This window comes from Lithobates pipiens, unplaced genomic scaffold, assembly GCF_037356315.1.
Source record: "Lithobates pipiens isolate NorthernLeopardFrog02 unplaced genomic scaffold, aLitPip1_a1.2 Scaffold_22, whole genome shotgun sequence".
NCBI lineage: Eukaryota > Metazoa > Chordata > Amphibia > Anura > Ranidae > Lithobates > Lithobates pipiens.
Window position 1 is genome coordinate 5,379,314 of NW_027507784.1, and position 21,336 is coordinate 5,400,649.

Consider the following 21,336-nt stretch of genomic DNA (forward strand, 5'->3'; position numbering starts at 1 on the left):
GTCGGCTTTCGGCCGCCTCGGCCGTACTCGGGGGCTTTCGGCCACCTCGACCGTACTCAGAGGCTTTCGTCCGCTCTCGCTGCTTCTCGGCGGTTTTTCGGCCACCTCGGCTGTACTCAGAGCCTTTCGGACGATTCGGCCGTACTTGGAGCCTTTCGGCCGCCTCGACCGTACTCAGAGGCTTTCGCCCGCTCTCGCCGCTTCTCGGTGGTTTTTCGGCCACCTCGGCTATACTCAGAGCCTTTCGGCCGCTTCGGCCGTACTCAGAGCCTTTCGGCCACTCTTGAAAACTGCCAAGAAGGGCCAAAAGGCTCCGAGTACGGCCGAGGCGGCCAAAAACCGCAGAGAAGGGCCAAAGGCAGCTTAAAGCCGCCCAGAGCCCAAAAATCGCAAGGGAATCGCGGCGGATCAGAGTATAACACACACCCGCGATATATATGCGATATATATAGTGAGGAGTAAATCAACCAAAGTTCTCTACACTTTTGTTCTTTTATGTCCTTCAATACACATCTGGAGACATTTCCCAAAGTGAATATTGTAGAGAAACTTGTGTTCTATACCTGTATGAAGACTCACATAACTTGCAGAGACCTCATGAAACCCACCAACCCTAGGTTGCTTCAATAGGCCAGTGTCTACAAGACCCTGGAGTTGAACACTTGAACCAACTCTTCCCTGCTCCTGCCAATTAGCTGATAAAACTGCCCTTCAGACATATGAGCCAACAAGACTTAGGAAGGAACACGCCCTGAGCTCCAGGAAGAATTTTAAGTGTTAAGGGTTAAACTATAGAGGTGGGTTATGTGTAATGGCCAGGGAAGGGACAGATGAATTATAATTGTTAGGAATAGGTAAAGTTGGGGGACTATGAGGACCTACAGTGAATATCACATTTGCTTCAACCCCAAATTCCCAGCCCCAAATTTCAGACATACAAACCGGACATACAAGTAACAATGAATCATCTCAACGTGTCTAATAATATATACTCATTTTATCATTTTTCTTTTATTTTCCAGGTCCGTTTCCCACCACCACCATCACCACTCCTCGTAAGTGTTTTATTCTTCTATCAGATCACAATGGTGGAAGTCCCGTGGATCATTTTATACTTGTAAATTATAATGTGATGCTTGCATCATTGATTGGCTGCTCTTGTTTTACATTACCGTATTTATCGGCGTATAACATGCACCCCAAGTTTAGGAGGGAATTTTAAGGAAAAAAATTTTTAGGAGGGAAATTTAAGGAAAAAAAACTTACATTTAAATGCCCATCAATGCAACCTTATCAGTGTCCATCTGAAGCCTTGTCAGTGTCATTTTTAGCCTTGTCATGCAGCCTGTCCATCATTGCAGCCTTGTCATTGCAGCCCTGTCATTGCAGCCTGCCCGTCATGCAGTTTGTCCATCTTTGCAGCCTCGTCCCCTCAGATTTTGTTTTTAAAAATGGCGCCACCGAGATGTCCTTTGTATATCGGCGGCGCCCGTAAGTTCTCGGTGGCTTTTGGCCATCTCGGCCGTACCTGGCGGCTTTCGGCCGCCTCGGCCGTATTCGGAGGCTTACGGCCGCCTCGACCATACTCGGAGGCTTTTGCCCGCTCCCGCCGCTTCTCGGCGGTTTTTCGGCCACCTCGGCTGTACTCAGAGCCTTTCGGCCGATTCGGCCGTACTTGGAGCCTTTCGGCCGCCTCGACCGTACTCGGAGGCTTTTGCCCGCTCCCGCCGCTTCTCGGCGGTTTTTCGGCCACCTCGGCTGTACTCAGAGCCTTTCGGCCGCTTCGGCCGTACTTGGAGCCTTTCGGCCGCTCTTGAAAACCGCAGAGAAGGGCCAAAAGGCTCCGAGTACGGCCGAGGCGGCCAAAAACCGCAGAGAAGGGCTGAAGGCGGCTTAAAGCCGCCCAGAGCCCAAAAATCGCAAGGGAATCGCGGCGGATCGGCGTATAACACGCACCCGCGATTTTCTATGTTATACGCCGATGAATACGGTATATATATAGTGAGGAGTAAATCAACCAAAGTTCTCTACACTTTTGTTCTTTTTTGTCCTTCAATACACATCTGGAGACATTTCCCAAAGTGAATATTGTAGAGGAACTTGTGTTCTATACCTGTATGAATACTCACATATCTTGCAGAGACCTCATGAAACCCACCAACCCAAGGTTGCTATAATAGGCCAGTGTCTACAAGACCCTGGAGTTGAACACTTGAGCCAACTCTTCCCTGCTCCTGCCAATTAGCTGATAAAACTGCCCTTTAGACATATGAGCCAACAAGACTTAGGAAGGAACACGCCCTGAGCTCCAGGAAGAATTTTAAGTGTTAAGGGTTAAACTATAGAGGTGGGTTATGTGTAATGGCCAGGGAAGGGACAGATGAATTATAATTGTTAGGAATAGGTAAAGTTGGGGGACTATGAGGACCTACAGTGAATATCACATTTGCTTCAACCCCAAATTCCCAGCCCCAAATTTCAGACATACAAACCGGACACACAAGTAACAATGAATCATCTCAACGTGTCTAATAATATATACTCATTTTATCATTTTTATTTTATTTTCCAGGTCCGTTTCCTACCACCACCATCACCACTCCTCGTAAGTGTTTTATTCTTCTATCAGATCACAATGGTGGAAGTCCCGTGGATCATTTTATACTTGTAAATTATAATGTGATGCTTGCATCATTGATTGGCTGCTCTTGTTTTACATTACCGTATTTATCGGCGTATAACATGCACCCCAAGTTTAGGAGGGAATTTTAAGGAAAAAATTTTTTAGGAGGGAAATTTAAGGAAAAAAAACTAACATTTAAATGCCCATCAATGCAACCTTATCAGTGTCCATCTGAAGCCTTGTCAGTGTCATTTTTAGCCTTGTCATGCAGCCTGTCCATCATTGCAGCCTTGTCATTGCAGCCTTGTCATTGCAGCCCTGTCATTGCAGCCTGCCCGTCATGCAGTTTGTCCATCTTTGCAGCCTTGTCCCCTCAGATTTTGTTTTTAAAAATGGCGCCACCGAGATGTCCTTTGTATATCGGCGGCGCCCTTAAGTTCTCGGTGGCTTTTGGCCACCTCGGCCTTACCTGGCGGCTTTCGGCCGCCTCGGCCGTACTCGGGGGCTTTCGGCCACCTCGACCGTACTCAGAGGCTTTCGTCCGCTCTCGCTGCTTCTCGGCGGTTTTTCGGCCACCTCGGCTGTACTCAGAGCCTTTCGGACGATTCAGCCGTACTTGGAGCCTTTCGGCCTCCTCGACCGTACTCGGGGGCTTTTGCCCGCTCTCGCCGCTTCTCTGTGGTTTTTCGGCCACCTCGGCTGTACTCAGAGCCTTTCGGCCGCTTCGGCCGTACTTGGAGCCTTTCGGCCACTCTTGAAAACTGCCAAGAAGGGCCAAAAGGCTCCGAGTACGGCCGAGGCGGCCAAAAACCGCAGAGAAGGGCCAAAGGCAGCTTAAAGCCGACCAGAGCCCAAAAATCGCAAGGGAATCGCGGCGGATCGGAGTATAACACACACCCGCGATATATATGCGATATATATAGTGAGGAGTAAATCAACCAAAGTTCTCTACACTTTTGTTCTTTTATGTCCTTCAATACACATCTGGAGACATTTCCCAAAGTGAATATTGTAGAGGAACTTGTGTTCTATACCTGTATGAAGACTCACATAGCTTGCAGAGACCTCATGAAACCCACCAACCCTAGGTTGCTTCAATAGGCCAGTGTCTACAAGACCCTGGAATTGAACACTTGAACCAACTCTTCCCTGCTCCTGCCAATTAGCTGATAAAACTGCCCTTCAGACATATGAGCCAACAAGACTTAGGAAGGAACACGCCCTGAGCTCCAGGAAGAATTTTAAGTGTTAAGGGTTAAACTATAGAGGTGGGCTACATGTAATGGCCAGGGAAGGGACAGATGAATTATAATTGTTAGGAATAGGTAAAGTTGGGGGACTATGAGGACCTACAGTGAATATCACATTTGCTTCAACCCCAAATTCCCAGCCCCAAATTTCAGACATACAAACCGGACATACAAGTAACAATGAATCATCTCAACGTGTCTAATAATATATACTCATTTTATCATTTTTCTTTTATTTTCCAGGTCCGTTTCCCACCACCACCATCACCACTCCTCGTAAGTGTTTTATTCTTCTATCAGATCACAATGGTGGAAGTCCCGTGGATCATTTTATACTTGTAAATTATAATGTGATGCTTGCATCATTGATTGGCTGCTCTTGTTTTACATTACCGTATTTATCGGCGTATAACATGCACCCCAAGTTTAGGAGGGAATTTTAAGGAAAAAAATTTTTAGGAGGGAAATTTAAGGAAAAAAAACTTACATTTAAATGCCCATCAATGCAACCTTATCAGTGTCCATCTGAAGCCTTGTCAGTGTCATTTTTAGCCTTGTCATGCAGCCTGTCCATCATTGCAGCCTTGTCATTGCAGCCCTGTCATTGCAGCCTGCCCGTCATGCAGTTTGTCCATCTTTGCAGCCTCGTCCCCTCAGATTTTGTTTTTAAAAATGGCGCCACCGAGATGTCCTTTGTATATCGGCGGCGCCCGTAAGTTCTCGGTGGCTTTTGGCCATCTCGGCCGTACCTGGCGGCTTTCGGCCGCCTCGGCCGTATTCGGAGGCTTACGGCCGCCTCGACCATACTCGGAGGCTTTTGCCCGCTCCCGCCGCTTCTCGGCGGTTTTTCGGCCACCTCGGCTGTACTCAGAGCCTTTCGGCCGATTCGGCCGTACTTGGAGCCTTTCGGCCGCCTCGACCGTACTCGGAGGCTTTTGCCCGCTCCCGCCACTTCTCGGCGGTTTTTCGGCCACCTCGGCTGTACTCAGAGCCTTTCGGCCGCTTCGGCCGTACTTGGAGCCTTTCGGCCGCTCTTGAAAACCGCAGAGAAGGGCCAAAAGGCTCCGAGTACGGCCGAGGCGGCCAAAAACCGCAGAGAAGGGCTGAAGGCGGCTTAAAGCCGCCCAGAGCCCAAAAATCGCAAGGGAATCGCGGCGGATCGGCGTATAACACGCACCCGCGATTTTCTATGTTATACGCCGATGAATACGGTATATATATAGTGAGGAGTAAATCAACCAAAGTTCTCTACACTTTTGTTCTTTTTTGTCCTTCAATACACATCTGGAGACATTTCCCAAAGTGAATATTGTAGAGGAACTTGTGTTCTATACCTGTATGAATACTCACATATCTTGCAGAGACCTCATGAAACCCACCAACCCAAGGTTGCTATAATAGGCCAGTGTCTACAAGACCCTGGAGTTGAACACTTGAGCCAACTCTTCCCTGCTCCTGCCAATTAGCTGATAAAACTGCCCTTTAGACATATGAGCCAACAAGACTTAGGAAGGAACACGCCCTGAGCTCCAGGAAGAATTTTAAGTGTTAAGGGTTAAACTATAGAGGTGGGTTATGTGTAATGGCCAGGGAAGGGACAGATGAATTATAATTGTTAGGAATAGGTAAAGTTGGGGGACTATGAGGACCTACAGTGAATATCACATTTGCTTCAACCCCAAATTCCCAGCCCCAAATTTCAGACATACAAACCGGACACACAAGTAACAATGAATCATCTCAACGTGTCTAATAATATATACTCATTTTATCATTTTTATTTTATTTTCCAGGTCCGTTTCCTACCACCACCATCACCACTCCTCGTAAGTGTTTTATTCTTCTATCAGATCACAATGGTGGAAGTCCCGTGGATCATTTTATACTTGTAAATTATAATGTGATGCTTGCATCATTGATTGGCTGCTCTTGTTTTACATTACCGTATTTATCGGCGTATAACATGCACCCCAAGTTTAGGAGGGAATTTTAAGGAAAAAATTTTTTAGGAGGGAAATTTAAGGAAAAAAAACTAACATTTAAATGCCCATCAATGCAACCTTATCAGTGTCCATCTGAAGCCTTGTCAGTGTCATTTTTAGCCTTGTCATGCAGCCTGTCCATCATTGCAGCCTTGTCATTGCAGCCTTGTCATTGCAGCCCTGTCATTGCAGCCTGCCCGTCATGCAGTTTGTCCATCTTTGCAGCCTTGTCCCCTCAGATTTTGTTTTTAAAAATGGCGCCACCGAGATGTCCTTTGTATATCGGCGGCGCCCTTAAGTTCTCGGTGGCTTTTGGCCACCTCGGCCTTACCTGGCGGCTTTCGGCCGCCTCGGCCGTACTCGGGGGCTTTCGGCCACCTCGACCGTACTCAGAGGCTTTCGTCCGCTCTCGCTGCTTCTCGGCGGTTTTTCGGCCACCTCGGCTGTACTCAGAGCCTTTCGGACGATTCAGCCGTACTTGGAGCCTTTCGGCCTCCTCGACCGTACTCGGGGGCTTTTGCCCGCTCTCGCCGCTTCTCTGTGGTTTTTCGGCCACCTCGGCTGTACTCAGAGCCTTTCGGCCGCTTCGGCCGTACTTGGAGCCTTTCGGCCACTCTTGAAAACTGCCAAGAAGGGCCAAAAGGCTCCGAGTACGGCCGAGGCGGCCAAAAACCGCAGAGAAGGGCCAAAGGCAGCTTAAAGCCGACCAGAGCCCAAAAATCGCAAGGGAATCGCGGCGGATCGGAGTATAACACACACCCGCGATATATATGCGATATATATAGTGAGGAGTAAATCAACCAAAGTTCTCTACACTTTTGTTCTTTTATGTCCTTCAATACACATCTGGAGACATTTCCCAAAGTGAATATTGTAGAGGAACTTGTGTTCTATACCTGTATGAAGACTCACATAGCTTGCAGAGACCTCATGAAACCCACCAACCCTAGGTTGCTTCAATAGGCCAGTGTCTACAAGACCCTGGAATTGAACACTTGAACCAACTCTTCCCTGCTCCTGCCAATTAGCTGATAAAACTGCCCTTCAGACATATGAGCCAACAAGACTTAGGAAGGAACACGCCCTGAGCTCCAGGAAGAATTTTAAGTGTTAAGGGTTAAACTATAGAGGTGGGCTACATGTAATGGCCAGGGAAGGGACAGATGAATTATAATTGTTAGGAATAGGTAAAGTTGGGGGACTATGAGGACCTACAGTGAATATCACATTTGCTTCAACCCCAAATTCCCAGCCCCAAATTTCAGACATACAAACCGGACATACAAGTAACAATGAATCATCTCAACGTGTCTAATAATATATACTCATTTTATCATTTTTCTTTTATTTTCCAGGTCCGTTTCCCACCACCACCATCACCACTCCTCGTAAGTGTTTTATTCTTCTATCAGATCACAATGGTGGAAGTCCCGTGGATCATTTTATACTTGTAAATTATAATGTGATGCTTGCATCATTGATTGGCTGCTCTTGTTTTACATTACCGTATTTATCGGCGTATAACATGCACCCCAAGTTTAGGAGGGAATTTTAAGAAAAAAATTTTTTAGGAGGGGAATTTAAGGAAAAAAAACTTACATTTAAATGCCCATCAATGCAACCTTATCAGTGTCCATCTGAAGCCTTGTCAGTGTCATTTTTAGCCTTGTCATGCAGCCTGTCCATGATTGCAGCCTTGTCATTGCAGCCTTGTCATTGCAGCCCTGTCATTGCAGCCTTGTCATTGCAGCCCTGTCATTGCAGCCTTGCAGTTTGTCCATCTTTGCAGCCTCGTCCCCTCAGATTTTGTTTTTAAAAATGGCGCCACCGAGATGTCCTTTGTATATCGGCGGCGCCCGTAAGTTCTCGGTGGCTTTTGGCCATCTCGGCCGTACCTGGCGGCTTTCGGCCGCCTCGGCCGTATTCGGAGGCTTTCGGCCGCCTCGACCATACTCGGAGGCTTTTGCCCGCTCTCGCCGCTTCTCGGCGGTTTTTCGGCCACCTCGGCTGTACTCAGAGCCTTTCGGCCGATTCGGCCGTACTTGGAGCCTTTCGGCCGCCTCGACCGTACTCGGAGGCTTTCGCCCGCTCTCGGCGCTTCTCGGCGGTTTTTTGGCCACCTCGGCTGTACTCAGAGCCTTTCGGCCGCTTCGGCCGTACTTGGAGCCTTTCGGCCGCTCTTGAAAACCGCCGAGAAGGGCCAAAAGGCTCCGAGTACGGCCGAGGCGGCCAAAAACCGCAGAGAAGGGCTGAAGGCGGCTTAAAGCCGCCCAGAGCCCAAAAATCGCAAGGGAATCGCGGCGGATTGGCGTATAACACGCACCCGCGATTTTCTATGTTATACACCGATGAATACGGTATATATATAGTGAGGAGTAAATCAACCAAAGTTCTCTACACTTTTGTTCTTTTTTGTCCTTCAATACACATCTGGAGACATTTCCCAAAGTGAATATTGTAGAGGAACTTGTGTTCTATACCTGTATGAATACTCACATATCTTGCAGAGACCTCATGAAACCCACCAACCCTAGGTTGCTATAATAGGCCAGTGTCTACAAGACCCTGGAGTTGAACACTTGAGCCAACTCTTCCCTGCTCCTGCCAATTAGCTGATAAAACTGCCCTTCAGACATATGAGCCAACAAGACTTAGGAAGGAACACGCCCTGAGCTCCAGGAAGAATTTTAAGTGTTAAGGGTTAAACTATAGAGGTGGGCTACATGTAATGGCCAGGGAAGGGACAGATGAATTATAATTGTTAGGAATCGGTAAAGTTGGGGGACTATGAGGACCTACAGTGAATATCACATTTGCTTCAACCCCAAATTCCCAGCCCCAAATTTCAGACATACAAACCGGACACACAAGTAACAATGAATCATCTCAACGTGTCTAATAATATATACTCATTTTATCATTTTTATTTTATTTTCCAGGTCCGTTTCCTACCACCACCATCACCACTCCTCGTAAGTGTTTTATTCTTCTATCAGATCACAATGGTGGAAGTCCCGTGGATCATTTTATACTTGTAAATTATAATGTGATGCTTGCATCATTGATTGGCTGCTCTTGTTTTACATTACCGTATTTATCGGCGTATAACATGCACCCCAAGTTTAGGAGGGAATTTTAAGGAAAAAAATTTTTAGGAGGGAAATTTAAGGAAAAAAAACTAACATTTAATTTCCATCAATGCAACCTTATCAGTGTCCATCTGAAGCCTTGTCAGTGTCATTTTTAGCCTTGTCATGCAGCCTGTCCATCATTGCAGCCTTGTCATTGCAGCCTTGTCATTGCAGCCCTGTCATTGCAGCCTGCCCGTCATGCAGTTTGTCCATCTTTGCAGCCTTGTCCCCTCAGATTTTGTTTTTAAAAATGGCGCCACCGAGATGTCCTTTGTATATCGGCGGCGCCCTTAAGTTCTCGGTGGCTTTTGGCCACCTCGGCCTTACCTGGCGGCTTTCGGCCGCCTCGGCCGTACTCGGGGGCTTTCGGCCACCTCGACCGTACTCAGAGGCTTTCGTCCGCTCTCGCTGCTTCTCGGCGGTTTTTCGGCCACCTCGGCTGTACTCAGAGCCTTTCGGACGATTCAGCCGTACTTGGAGCCTTTCGGCCTCCTCGACCGTACTCGGGGGCTTTTGCCCGCTCTCGCCGCTTCTCTGTGGTTTTTCGGCCACCTCGGCTGTACTCAGAGCCTTTCGGCCGCTTCGGCCGTACTTGGAGCCTTTCGGCCACTCTTGAAAACTGCCAAGAAGGGCCAAAAGGCTCCGAGTACGGCCGAGGCGGCCAAAAACCGCAGAGAAGGGCCAAAGGCAGCTTAAAGCCGACCAGAGCCCAAAAATCGCAAGGGAATCGCGGCGGATCGGAGTATAACACACACCCGCGATATATATGCGATATATATAGTGAGGAGTAAATCAACCAAAGTTCTCTACACTTTTGTTCTTTTATGTCCTTCAATACACATCTGGAGACATTTCCCAAAGTGAATATTGTAGAGGAACTTGTGTTCTATACCTGTATGAAGGCTCACATAGCTTGCAGAGACCTCATGAAACCCACCAACCCTAGGTTGCTATAATAGGCCAGTGTCTACAAGACCCTGGAGTTGAACACTTGAGCCAACTCTTCCCTGCTCCTGCCAATTAGCTGATAAATCTGCCCTTCAGACATATGAGCCAACAAGACTTAGGAAGGAACACGCCCTGAGCTCCAGGAAGAATTTTAAGTGTTAAGGGTTAAACTATAGAGGTGGGCTACATGTAATGGCCAGGGAAGGGACAGATGAATTATAATTGTTAGGAATAGGTAAAGTTGGGGGACTATGAGGACCTACAGTGAATATCACATTTGCTTCAACCCCAAATTCCCAGCCCCAAATTTCAGACATACAAACCGGACATACAAGTAACAATGAATCATCTCAACGTGTCTAATAATATATACTCATTTTATCATTTTTCTTTTATTTTCCAGGTCCGTTTCCCACCACCACCATCACCACTCCTCGTAAGTGTTTTATTCTTCTATCAGATCACAATGGTGGAAGTCCCGTGGATCATTTTATACTTGTAAATTATAATGTGATGCTTGCATCATTGATTGGCTGCTCTTGTTTTACATTACCGTATTTATCGGCGTATAACATGCACCCTAAGTTTAGGAGGGAATTTTAAGGAAAAAATTTTTTAGGAGGGGAATTTAAGGAAAAAAAACTTACATTTAAATGCCCATCAATGCAACCTTATCAGTGTCCATCTGAAGCCTTGTCAGTGTCATTTTTAGCCTTGTCATGCAGCCTGTCCGTCATTGCAGCCTTGTCATTGCAGCCCTGTCATTGCAGCCTGCCCGTCTTGCAGTTTGTCCATCTTTGCAGCCTTGTCCCCTCAGATTTTGTTTTTAAAAATGGTGCCACCGAGATGTCCTTTGTATATCGGCGGCGCCCGTAAGTTCTCGGTGGCTTTTGGCCACCTCGGCCGTACCTGGCGGCTTTCAGCCGCCTCAGCCGTACTCGGAGGCTATCGGCCGCCTCGACCGTACTCGGAGGCTTTCGCCCGCTCTCGCCGCTTCTCGGCGGTTTTTCGGCCACCTCGGCTGTACTCAGAGCCTTTCAGCCAATTCGGCCATACTTGGAGCCCCAAATTCCCAGCCCCAAATTTCAGACATACAAACCGGACATACAAATAACAATGAATCATCAACGTGTCTAATAATATATACTTATTTTATCATTTTTATTTTATTTTCCAGGTCCGTTTCCCACCACCACCATCACCACTCCTCGTAAGTGTTTTATTCTTCTATCAGATCACAATGGTGAAAGTCCTGTGGATTATTTTATACTTGTACAATATAATGTAATGTTGTTATCGTTAATTGGCTGTTCCTGTTTTACATTATATATGGTGATGAGTAAACCAACCAAGATTCTGTACACTTTTGTCTACTTTTTGTCCCTCAATACACATCTAGAGGAGTTTCCTAAAGGGAATATTCTAGGAGAAAGTGTGTTCTTTACCTGTATGAAGGCTCACATATCTTCCTGAGACCTCATGAAACCCACCAACCCCCAGTTGCTATATTAGGCCAATGTCTACAAGACCCTGGAACCAAACGCTTGAGCCAACTCTTCCCTGCTCCTGCCAATTAGTCAAAGAATCTTCCCTTCAGAGATTATGATGTATGTATCAGGAAGGAACAGCCCTGAGCTCTGAGCCACAGGCAGGGCCGGACTGGGAATAAAAACCAGCCCTGGAAAAAATGTTATACCAGCCCCAGAATTTTTTTTATACCAGCCCAACAGCTTAACGTTATTATTTTCTTGTTCATGAAAGGCCTCTCCACAGTCCACACACGTCTGACTTCTCCCATGACCCCCATCTTAGCGACACTCCCACTCTTGACTCCTCTCCAAACTCCCTCAAAGACTGCCGACAATGATATGATACAAGAGATGGTCAGAGACTGCAGACATGATACAAGAGATCAATGCAGTCTCACCAGTGCCCATCAAATGCAGTCTCACTGTGCACATAATCGCAGCCTGACTGTGCCCATAATTGCAGAGAGAGAGAGAGAGATATGCATGCTCTGCAGGCAAAAATAAATAAATAAATGCACATTTTTTTTTTTTTACCTGCAACATTTTTTAATTATTATAATGAATTAGTTCACTTTTTATTATGATTTATATTATTATAGTAAATAAGTTAATTTTTTTTCTAAAGAATCCACGAGAGAGAGAGATATAGAGGGGCTGCAATGGTGTCAGATAGAGGGGGTGCTGCAATGCTGTGAGAGAGAGAGAGAGGGGGGTGCAATGGTGAGAGAGAGAGGGGGTGCAATGGCGAGAGAGAGGGGGGTACAATGGTGAGAGAGAGGGGGGGTGCACTGGTGAGAGAGAGAGGGGGGGTGCACTGGTGAGAGAGAGAGAGGGGGGTGCAATGGTGAGAGAGAGAGAGGGGGTGCAATGGTGAGAGAGAGAGAGAGAGAGAGAGGGGTGCAATGGTGTGAGAGAGAGGGGGTGCAATGGTGTGAGAGAGAGGGGCTTTACTGGTGAGAGAGAGAGAGAGGGGGGCTGCACTGGTGAGAGAGAGAGGGGGATGCACTGGTGAGAGAGAGAGGGGGGCTGCACTGGTGAGGGAGAGAGGGGGGCTGCACTGGTGAGGGAGAGAGGGGGCTGCACTGGAGAGAGAGAGAGGGGGCTGCACTGGAGATAGAGAGAGAGAGAGGGGGCTGCACTGGAGAGAGAGAGAAGGGCTGCACTGGAGAGAGAGAGAGAGAGGGGGGCTGCGCTGGTGAGAGAGAGGGGGCTGCGCTGGAGAGAGAGAGAGGGGGCTGCACTGGTGAGAGAGAGAGAGAGGGGGGCTGCGCTGGTGAGTGAGAGAGTGGGCTGCGCTGGAGAGAGAGAGGGGGGGCTGCACTGGAGAGAGAGAGAGGGGGCTGCACTGGAGAGAGAGAGAGGGGCTGCACTGGAGAGAGAGAGAGAGAGAGGGGGGGCTGCACTGGAGAGAGAGAGAGAGAGGCTGCGCTGGAGAGAGGGGGCTGCACTGGAGAGAGAGAGGGGCTGCACTGGAGAGAGAGAGAGAGAGAGGGGGCTGCGCTGGAGAGAGGGGGGCTGCGCTGGAGAGAGGGGGGCTGCGCTGGAGAGAGGGGGGCTGCGCTGGAGAGAGAGGGGGCTGCACTGGTCGTTCACTTGCCCTTATGACTGCATACACACTGAGACCAGTGGGCCGTGCTAGCTCCGCATGGGCCAGATGGAAGGAGAGCAGCACCATGACGTTCTGACGTTCTGCTCCTCCCATCAGGCACATCACTCCGCAGGTTCAGCCTGCAGTTCAGTGGGCGGCGCCGGATCAGAAGTGAAGGCATTGGATGCTGCCAGCGCCGCCGCTGCTCTTTATATTACTGACAGCCAGGCAAGTAGCTCCAATGACCAAATACGGCCCTGACTGCAGCCAGCCTACCAGGAAATTTCCCGGTATCCCGGTAGGCCAGTCCGGCCCTGGCCACAGGCACGTGTCATCATTGGTAGGCTTGTGTATAAATGAGCAGACATGTGATTTTCCCCACTTGTCTGAATCATAAATCACTCCTTACACCAGTCATATGGTATTGTTGTCATAGAGCATCGCTAATAGTTTTATGAACAATCAAACTAATGGATTTTTTTTTACTGTAAATGAATTTATGGTAATAAAGTTTTGACTATATGACATAACAAGAAAAATATCTTTGACATGCCATCTGGTTTTGTACTCCATATAACCCAGTTCTCCCACCATCACTAGTAAGTTTTCTTTTTGTTTTATAATCGTATATTTTAGCCTAATAGTTCAGGTGAAAATGTAGTCTATGGTGTTAAAAAGGTTAAGAGTAGAAATATTATTGGACTTTGGGTTGGGGATTAGGAGGTGAAGTGTAAGGGTTAGGTTGCCTAAAGAGGAACCATGGGCAAAATGCATGGCAGTCTTTCAGTAGAATCACCACAGCAGTCCTCTCCATAACATAGCCCAACAGATCAACACATATTTATTAAAGGTTTTCTAAAACTACAATCAAAAAGGGGGAGGGAGAAGGTAAAGTGTTTGAGTTACGTCAACTTTTACTAGTTGTTGCTTAAATTTAGGTTATGGGTTAAGAGTTATGCCACGTACACACGGCCAAACTTTTTTTTTTTTTTTTAATACAAACTTTTATTGAGACTTATAAAGAAAAAATAGGCACATACATAGAGCGACTGAGTGCTCCAGAATACAAACATCAAAGTACAGTACATCGAGTTAACAATAATACATTGCTTGCAGTAAAGGAGTAGCAGGCATACAAGTATAAAACAGAGTAATGGATGGTAAGTAGCTGCTATCCAACGCAGTAGTCATTGCTCATGGGGGTATAAAGAGCGAGGCATCCGACAGAGATAAAGTATCCCCCACTATACCAAGCACTGGGGTAGTGACTGTAACATCGATAAACAACAAACATAGAAATGCCAATGAAAACCAAAGAAAAACAAAAATCATAACGTAAGACAATAACTAAAACTGAATTAATGAAATAAATGCTCCCAAAGGGTACGGGACTGCAAGATCCTCCACCTAGGTCTGAACCCCGTTCGGGGGCGAGCAAACTCCCATGAAGCCCCAGCCCAAAGGCTAAGGGTATCAGGGGGACCAAGTCTTCCATTTAAGCTCGTATACCGGCATGGTGTCCAAAATTGTATGGGAAATCCTCTCCATTAACTGTATTGCAGCCATCCTCTTGAGCACCCGCTCCCATGCTACCGTGGGCGAACGCCAGAATAAGGCGATCGACCAGTGTACTGCACTAAAAAGAGTATGGGAGAGCTTTTGCTCTGGGGGGGTAGAGCCTGGGATATCAGCAAAAAAGAGGCACATTTGGAAGGAAAGTGTGACCGGGGTGCCAATGATACCCGACACTCTGTCCTGCACTTTCTGCCAGAGGGATCTGAGAGCTGGGCAGCTCCAAAATATATGGAGATGAGTGCCCGCATCAGGGCAACCCCGAAAACAAGATCCAGAAACGGTGGGGAAAAAGGTATGCAGCTTCGCAGGGGTGTAATACCACCTGGTATGGAGCTTCAGCACCGTTTCCTTAACCGCCTCGGACCTGGTACACTTATGCATGTTAGAAATTCTGCAAGACCACTCCTCTGAGGAGACTTCCTCTCCTGTCTCCAGTTCCCATTTAATTATGGCCGCAGATTTCTCAGAGAGGCCCACATCTGTAAGGGATGAGTATAAGATGGAAATACCGCCCCTATCTCTAGATCCCGGGCCACATAGTCTCTCAAATAAGGTGTCCACCCCCCAGGTGGCCCTCGGGAAATAAGTGTTATAAAAATGTCTAATTTGCAAGTAGCGAAAAAATTCAGAATTAGGTAGGGCATGAGAGGACCGGAGGGATCCGAAAGACCGAAAGGCCCCCCTGACATGTAGGGTACCGTAGGTGATCAGATCCCCCCTAGTCCATAATGCAAAACCAGCATAATCCTGGAGGGCCGCAGGGAACTCAGGGTTCCCGATAAATGAGGCCAGTTTAGGGTTAGGGGAACGAAGTGAGAATTTCCCACTGTACAGGGACCATAAGCGAAGTGACTGACTCACCACTGTATTCAGGGCTGAGAGCTCTTTAACGTGTAAGGACTTATTCCAGAGAAGACCGGGGAGGTAATATGGGATCACCGAGGCCCGTTCAAAGCGCAACCAGGGCACTGATCTCGGGGGATAGTGCCATTGGGCAAGCTGGAGAAATCTGGCTGAGAGGTAGTACAACCAGATATTCGGTAAACCCAGACCTCCCCTGCCTCTACTCCTGTACAACATATGTTTGCCCAAACGAGGTTTTTTGTTGTGCCAGACAAACTTATTAATATCGCTTTGTAGAGATTCCAGGGTGAGACGGGAAATATAGTTGGGCAGGGATCTGAATAAAAATAATAGTTTAGGGAGGATCGACATCTTAACCGCCTGAACCCTGCCTAAGAATGAAATATGGTAAGAGTCCCAGGTGTGTAACAGCTGTCTAACTCGGGAAAACATAGCCGGATAATTAGCAAGGTATATTTTATGGCTAGAAGCCGCTAGCTTAATCCCCAGATAAGAGAAGGTCTGGCAATCCATAGGGAAACCAAAGTTCGCTTGAATCTGAGCTGCTATCTGTTGGGGAAAATTAATTGGCAGAGCTGAACATTTCGTGAGGTTAACTCCCAGACCAGACAGACCCCGGAAATCATGCAGGATTGAAACTAAGTTGGGTATGGAGACCATAGGGTCCGTCAAAAACAGGAGTACGTCATCCGCATACATACTCAGCTTAAATTCCTGATCGCCCTTAACATAGCCCCTAATATCGGGGTTGAGGTTGATCGCCCGAGCCAGAGGTTCTATGGCCAGGGCGAACAGCAAGGGCGATAGCGGGCACCCCTGCCTGGTTCCACGACCCAGTGTGAAATAGTCTGAGTTGCAGCCTGGCAGCTTGATTCGGGTGCGAGGGTGGTGGTAAAGTGCCCTAAAGCCATGCACAAAGGCTCCTGAAAAACCAAATCTCCCCAAAGCCAGTTCTAGATAGGACCACAACACACTATCAAACGCTTTGTGGATATCCAGGCCCAACAGTAACACTCTACGGGAAAATAGATCAGCATCCTGAATGACATTAGAGGCAAGCCTGATATTATCCGTGATCTGTCTGGTCGGTATAAAACCCGTTTGGTCAGGGGAGACTAGAGAGGTGATTATCTTAGCGAGCCTGTCGGCCAAAATGCGCCCAAAAATCTTGAGGTCGGTGTTGATAACCGAAATCGGCCTATAATTCTGTGGAAGAGTGTGGTCCTTGTTCGGCTTGGGGATCAGAGACATATTCGCTAAGAGCATGTCATCCGGGAAGGTATTACCCTCAAGGATATGATCGAACATGGCCCTGAGGTATGGTGTCAGGGAGTCCTGAAATTTCTTATAGTACTGGGCCGAGAATCCATCCGGCCCGGGGGTTTTGGAGGGTTTAAGGGATTTGATAACTTTAGAGATTTCCTGATCAGAACACGGGGCATTCAATGCTTGAATCTGGACCGTAGACAATTTAGGGAGCGGTATCTCCTCCAGCCAAGCCTCGAGGGCCCGGTCCGGAGGGGAGGCCGGGGGGGAGAGAAGGTCAGCGTAAAACTTGGAAAAAATTTTAAGGATCTCGGCTGGGTGGGAAACTGCAGTGCCTTGAGCGTTTCTTAATCTGTATGTATGCGGTGCTTGAATAGATTGGTTCAACTTTCTAGCAAACATGGCTGAGGCCGAGCTGCTGTGTAACAGAAACTTGGCCTTAGACCAGCGCAAAGCTTTCTCTGTTCTGTCAGACAAAATTCTGTCAAGTTCTAGTCTGTGCGAGTTAATTTGTAAGAGAGTGTTAGGGTCGTGATCTTGAGAATGTAAGTGATAAAGTCTGTCCAGTTCGATCGTGAGTCTGCGAATGTCTGCCAACCTTTGCCTATTTCTTTCTGCCGCTAGCTGAATCAGGTGCCCCCTGACCACTACCTTATGTGCGGCCCACAGTATGGGGGGGGACACCTCATTCGTATCATTATGCGCAAAATACTCTGTAATATGGGAGGAAATCTGCGGTAACACGCTTGGGTCTGAAAGAAGTGCCTCATTTAGTCTCCAACCCGCCACTGAGGGCTTAAGGCCCATGTGGGACAGGTCCAGGGATACCATCTGATGGTCTGACCATGGGCAGGGGTGGATGGACGCAGCCGTGGAGTTTGCCAGGAGAATTGCAGTACAGAATAAATAATCCAGCCTGGAATAACTGTCATGAGGGTGAGAATAAAATGTATACTCCCTGGCCCCCATGTTATGGGCCCTCCACGAGTCTGTCAAGTTATGGGAAAGAAGCAATGATTTTAGAGACTTCGAGAAGGCGTTAGCGGAGCCTCTGTCCCTGCTACGGTCAAGCACCGAGTGAGCTACCAGGTTGAAATCCCCCCCCACTATCATGTGGGGAGAAATATAACTATCAAGGACCCGGAAGAACGCTTTAAAAAAAGTTAGTTGTGAATCATTGGGTGCATAAACATTCGCTAGGGTAACCTGTTTACCTTGCAAGGAACCCTGAAGGATAATAAATCTGCTCTCAGGGTCCTTGTACATTCTGTCCATGTTAAACTGAACCCCATTGCGTAAAAAAATAGCCACCCCTCGGGATCGGGATGCATAAGTGGAGTAATAACCACGAGAATAAACCTTATTAAAAAATGAGGGGTGATTACCCGTAGAAAAATGTGTCTCCTGGAGGAGCAACACATCTGCTCGCAACTGTTTGTAGGCACTAAATGCTTTTTTACGTTTTTGAGGGGAGTTAAACCCCTTAACATTATGTGAGACTATCTTAATCCCCATTGATCATTTTGAGGGGAAAGCAAAGCCCAATAGAGGCTAATAACTCCGATCCCGAGGGGGGGGGTGAAAGATATACATATACACATTGGCCAACCTAATAAACCGCACTGCAGCGGAAGTCTACTAGCGTATATAAAGAAGTGTTTCCAGAGGATCTTAACCTTAGGTATTCTAATGATATAACAAAAAAGTGTCCCGTACCAGAAAATAAAAACAACCAAAAAAAACATAGTGAACATATAAACCATTGGGGTCGGGAGGGGATAGACCATCCCGACATAAAGATAAACCATATCTGCCAGGTGAGTGACCTTCCTGAACAGTGGGACCTCTAGGTCCAACACTCTCGGCCACCCGAGAGGAGAAAGATGGCGGGGAGGAGCAGGGACTAACTTGCCTCCACTCACCCCAACCCTCAACTCTCCCGCGGGGACGCAAGAGTGGGGGGAAAAACAAGCGCGGGCCCAATATCTCCGCACAGCGGGGACTAGGTAGAGCAAATGGTGCCTCCAGAAAGGCGCATTGGGCCATAGGGGGGAAGGGTGTCAAAAGTACCGTGATCTAAGAAGAAAACCCCCCCAGCTGGCCTCCATACCAGTCCACCAGTCCCATCAAAACTCAGGCCGGGGAAAAAAGCGGAAAGGAAAAGCAACCGGGCCAACTGGTTAAATATCAAAGTGCAAAAGAAAACAAAAATTATGAGACCCGTCTTCATATGAGGTGGGCTCTAAGGTTTTGCCTTTGCCTCCTGCGGTCTCTGTTCGGGGAAGGAGTGGCCCATATGGCCGAAGGGCGAGGTGTAGAGGGCATCCTGGGCAGGTCCTCCTTCGCCATGAGTCCCAGCTTGACCAGGAGCTCCTTGCCCTCCAGAATGGTGGTGACAGAGTACGTGGTGCCGTTATGGATGACCTGAAGTTTGAATGGAAATCCCCATCTGTACCGGATTCGTGCTTCCTGCAGGGGAGTCGTGATTTCTTTAAATTTGCGCCTCTTATCCAGGGTCGCCGGGGAAATGTCCGGGTAGATTTGGATCTTGACCCCCTCCAAGGTAATGTTGGGGGTGGCACGAGAAGCCCTTAGGATCTCCTCCTTCACCAGATAATCCTTGAGACACAAAATAATGTCCCTGGGAGGTTTGTCTTCAGGTGGCTTGGGCCGCAAAGCTCTGTGCAGTCTGTCACATGTAAATGCAGAGATAGGAGAAGCAGGCAGTAGAGATTGAAACAGCTTCAGTACGGCAGGGGCTATATCAGTTATGGCCTCCGGGACCCCCCTGAGCCTCAGGTTGTTCCGTCTGTTTCTGTTGTCAAGGTCCTCCAAGTGGCCCTGGAGCTGGGAGACCGACTCTGAGAGGGATTCATGATCCCTGCGGAGGTCAGAGTATGCAAGCTGCAGCTCATCATGCTTCGTTTCCAGTAAGTCAGTTCTGCCTCCTAAAACAGCAAGCTCCTGTTGTAATGTGCTGGTGGACTTATGGAGTTCGGTTTGAAATTTCTCCGCCAGTTTTGTGTACATAGCTGTGAGGCTGTCATCTAGGTCTGCTTTGGTGAGTTGTAAAGAGTACTCACCATCCCTGATCGAATGTGCAGGGGAGGCTGCAGGGCTGCCTCTGAGCTCCGGCGTGCGTCCCAGGTCAGCGCCATCTTGGGAATTCCCCGCCATCTCCCGGGCCCTGAGGAGATAGTTTGTGAGGGACCGCTGTGCTGGTTTCCCGCGACGGGACTTGGCGGACGGCATGCACCGATCTTTCCTCCGGGGGTGCAGGTACTTCAGGTGCTCGAACAGTGCGTTAAACGGCCCCGGGGAGTGAGATAACGTCCCCGCTGCGACGGAGCTCCTCTCAAGTGCGACCTTCCAGGTTCGCGCCGCGCATGCGCCCCCCCACACGGCCAAACTTTTTGACGGACTTGGTCGGCGGACAATCCGACGGACTTTGCAGCTGAGGTCCGCCGGACTTTCAAACGAACGGACTTGGCCACACACAATCACTCCAAAAGTCCAACGGATTTGAACATGATGATGTAGAATTAGGAAGTTCATAGCCAGTAGCCAATAGTTCAGACACATCCTGTTTCATGCTGACAACTGCCTCCTAATTGTGAGTTGTTACCGCCACATAAAAAGACGTAGAATATGGTGTATGTGATAAAGCTGGAGATAAGTGGTGATAACAGTTTTCAGGACTCATCGGTGGTGATAAGTCCCGAGTGAGGTGTTTAATAGGAATGAGGTTTTCGGGTGATGGAAGATTGAATGTATGAAGGTAAAAAAGCCTTTAGAACCACTTGGAACATTTTGCTGGCTTAAGACCAGACGATTTTTTGCGATTCGGCGCTGCGTCGCTTTAACTGACAATTGCGCGGTCATGCGACGTGGCTCCCAAACAAAACTGGCGTCCTTTTTTCCCCACTAATAGAGCTTTCTTTTGGTGGTATTTGATCACCCCTGCGGTTTTTATTTTTTGCGCTATAAACAAAAATAGAGCGACAATTTTGAAAAAACACATTATTTTTTACTTTTTGTTATAATAAATATCCCCCAAAAATATTTAAAAATATATATATATTTTTTCCTCAGTTTAGGCCAATACATATTCTTCTACATATTTTTGGTAAAAAAATTGCAATAAGCATTTATTGATTGGTTTACGCAAAAGTTATAGCGTTTACAAAATAGGGGATAGTTTTATGGCATTTTTCTTAATATTTTTTTTTTTTACTAGTAATGGCGGCGATCAGCGATTTTTATTGTGACTGCGACATTATGGCGGACACATCGGACATTTTTGACACATTTTTGGGACCATTGTCATTTATACAGCAATCACTGCTATACAAATGCAGTGATTCCTGTGTAAATGACGCTGGCAGTGAAGGGGTTAACCAGTGGGTGGCAGTGTAGGGGTTAAGTGTTCCTAGGGGCGTGTTACTAACTGGGGGGGTCTGGGCTTTGTGTTAGTGAACACTGATCTCTGCTCCAATCACATGGAGCAGAGATCAGTGTCACTTGTTGCTAGGCAGAACAGGGAGATGCCGTTTACAGCCACCCCGTGAGACGATCGCGGG

The 21,336-nt window shown here is 47.8% G+C and overlaps 1 protein-coding gene across 49 annotated transcripts in view; it reads left to right on the top strand.

Annotated features, from left to right (window-relative positions):
- The window catches only part of LOC144000334 (uromodulin-like), a 205,319-nt gene that overhangs the window by 51,435 nt on the left and 132,548 nt on the right, over positions 1 to 21,336 (top strand). For 40 of the 49 annotated variants that reach the window (XM_077494080.1, XM_077494127.1, XM_077494079.1 and 37 more), the window contains 8 exons: positions 1,023 to 1,055; positions 2,573 to 2,605; positions 4,117 to 4,149; positions 5,667 to 5,699; positions 7,211 to 7,243; positions 8,795 to 8,827; positions 10,338 to 10,370; positions 11,112 to 11,144. In XM_077494080.1, the coding sequence (XP_077350206.1) occupies positions 1,023 to 1,055; positions 2,573 to 2,605; positions 4,117 to 4,149; positions 5,667 to 5,699; positions 7,211 to 7,243; positions 8,795 to 8,827; positions 10,338 to 10,370; positions 11,112 to 11,144 (264 nt within the window). The remainder of the gene's footprint in view (positions 1 to 1,022; positions 1,056 to 2,572; positions 2,606 to 4,116; positions 4,150 to 5,666; positions 5,700 to 7,210; positions 7,244 to 8,794; positions 8,828 to 10,337; positions 10,371 to 11,111; positions 11,145 to 21,336) is intronic. The other 9 variants (XM_077494091.1, XM_077494112.1, XM_077494095.1 and 6 more) reach the window with 8 other exon arrangements.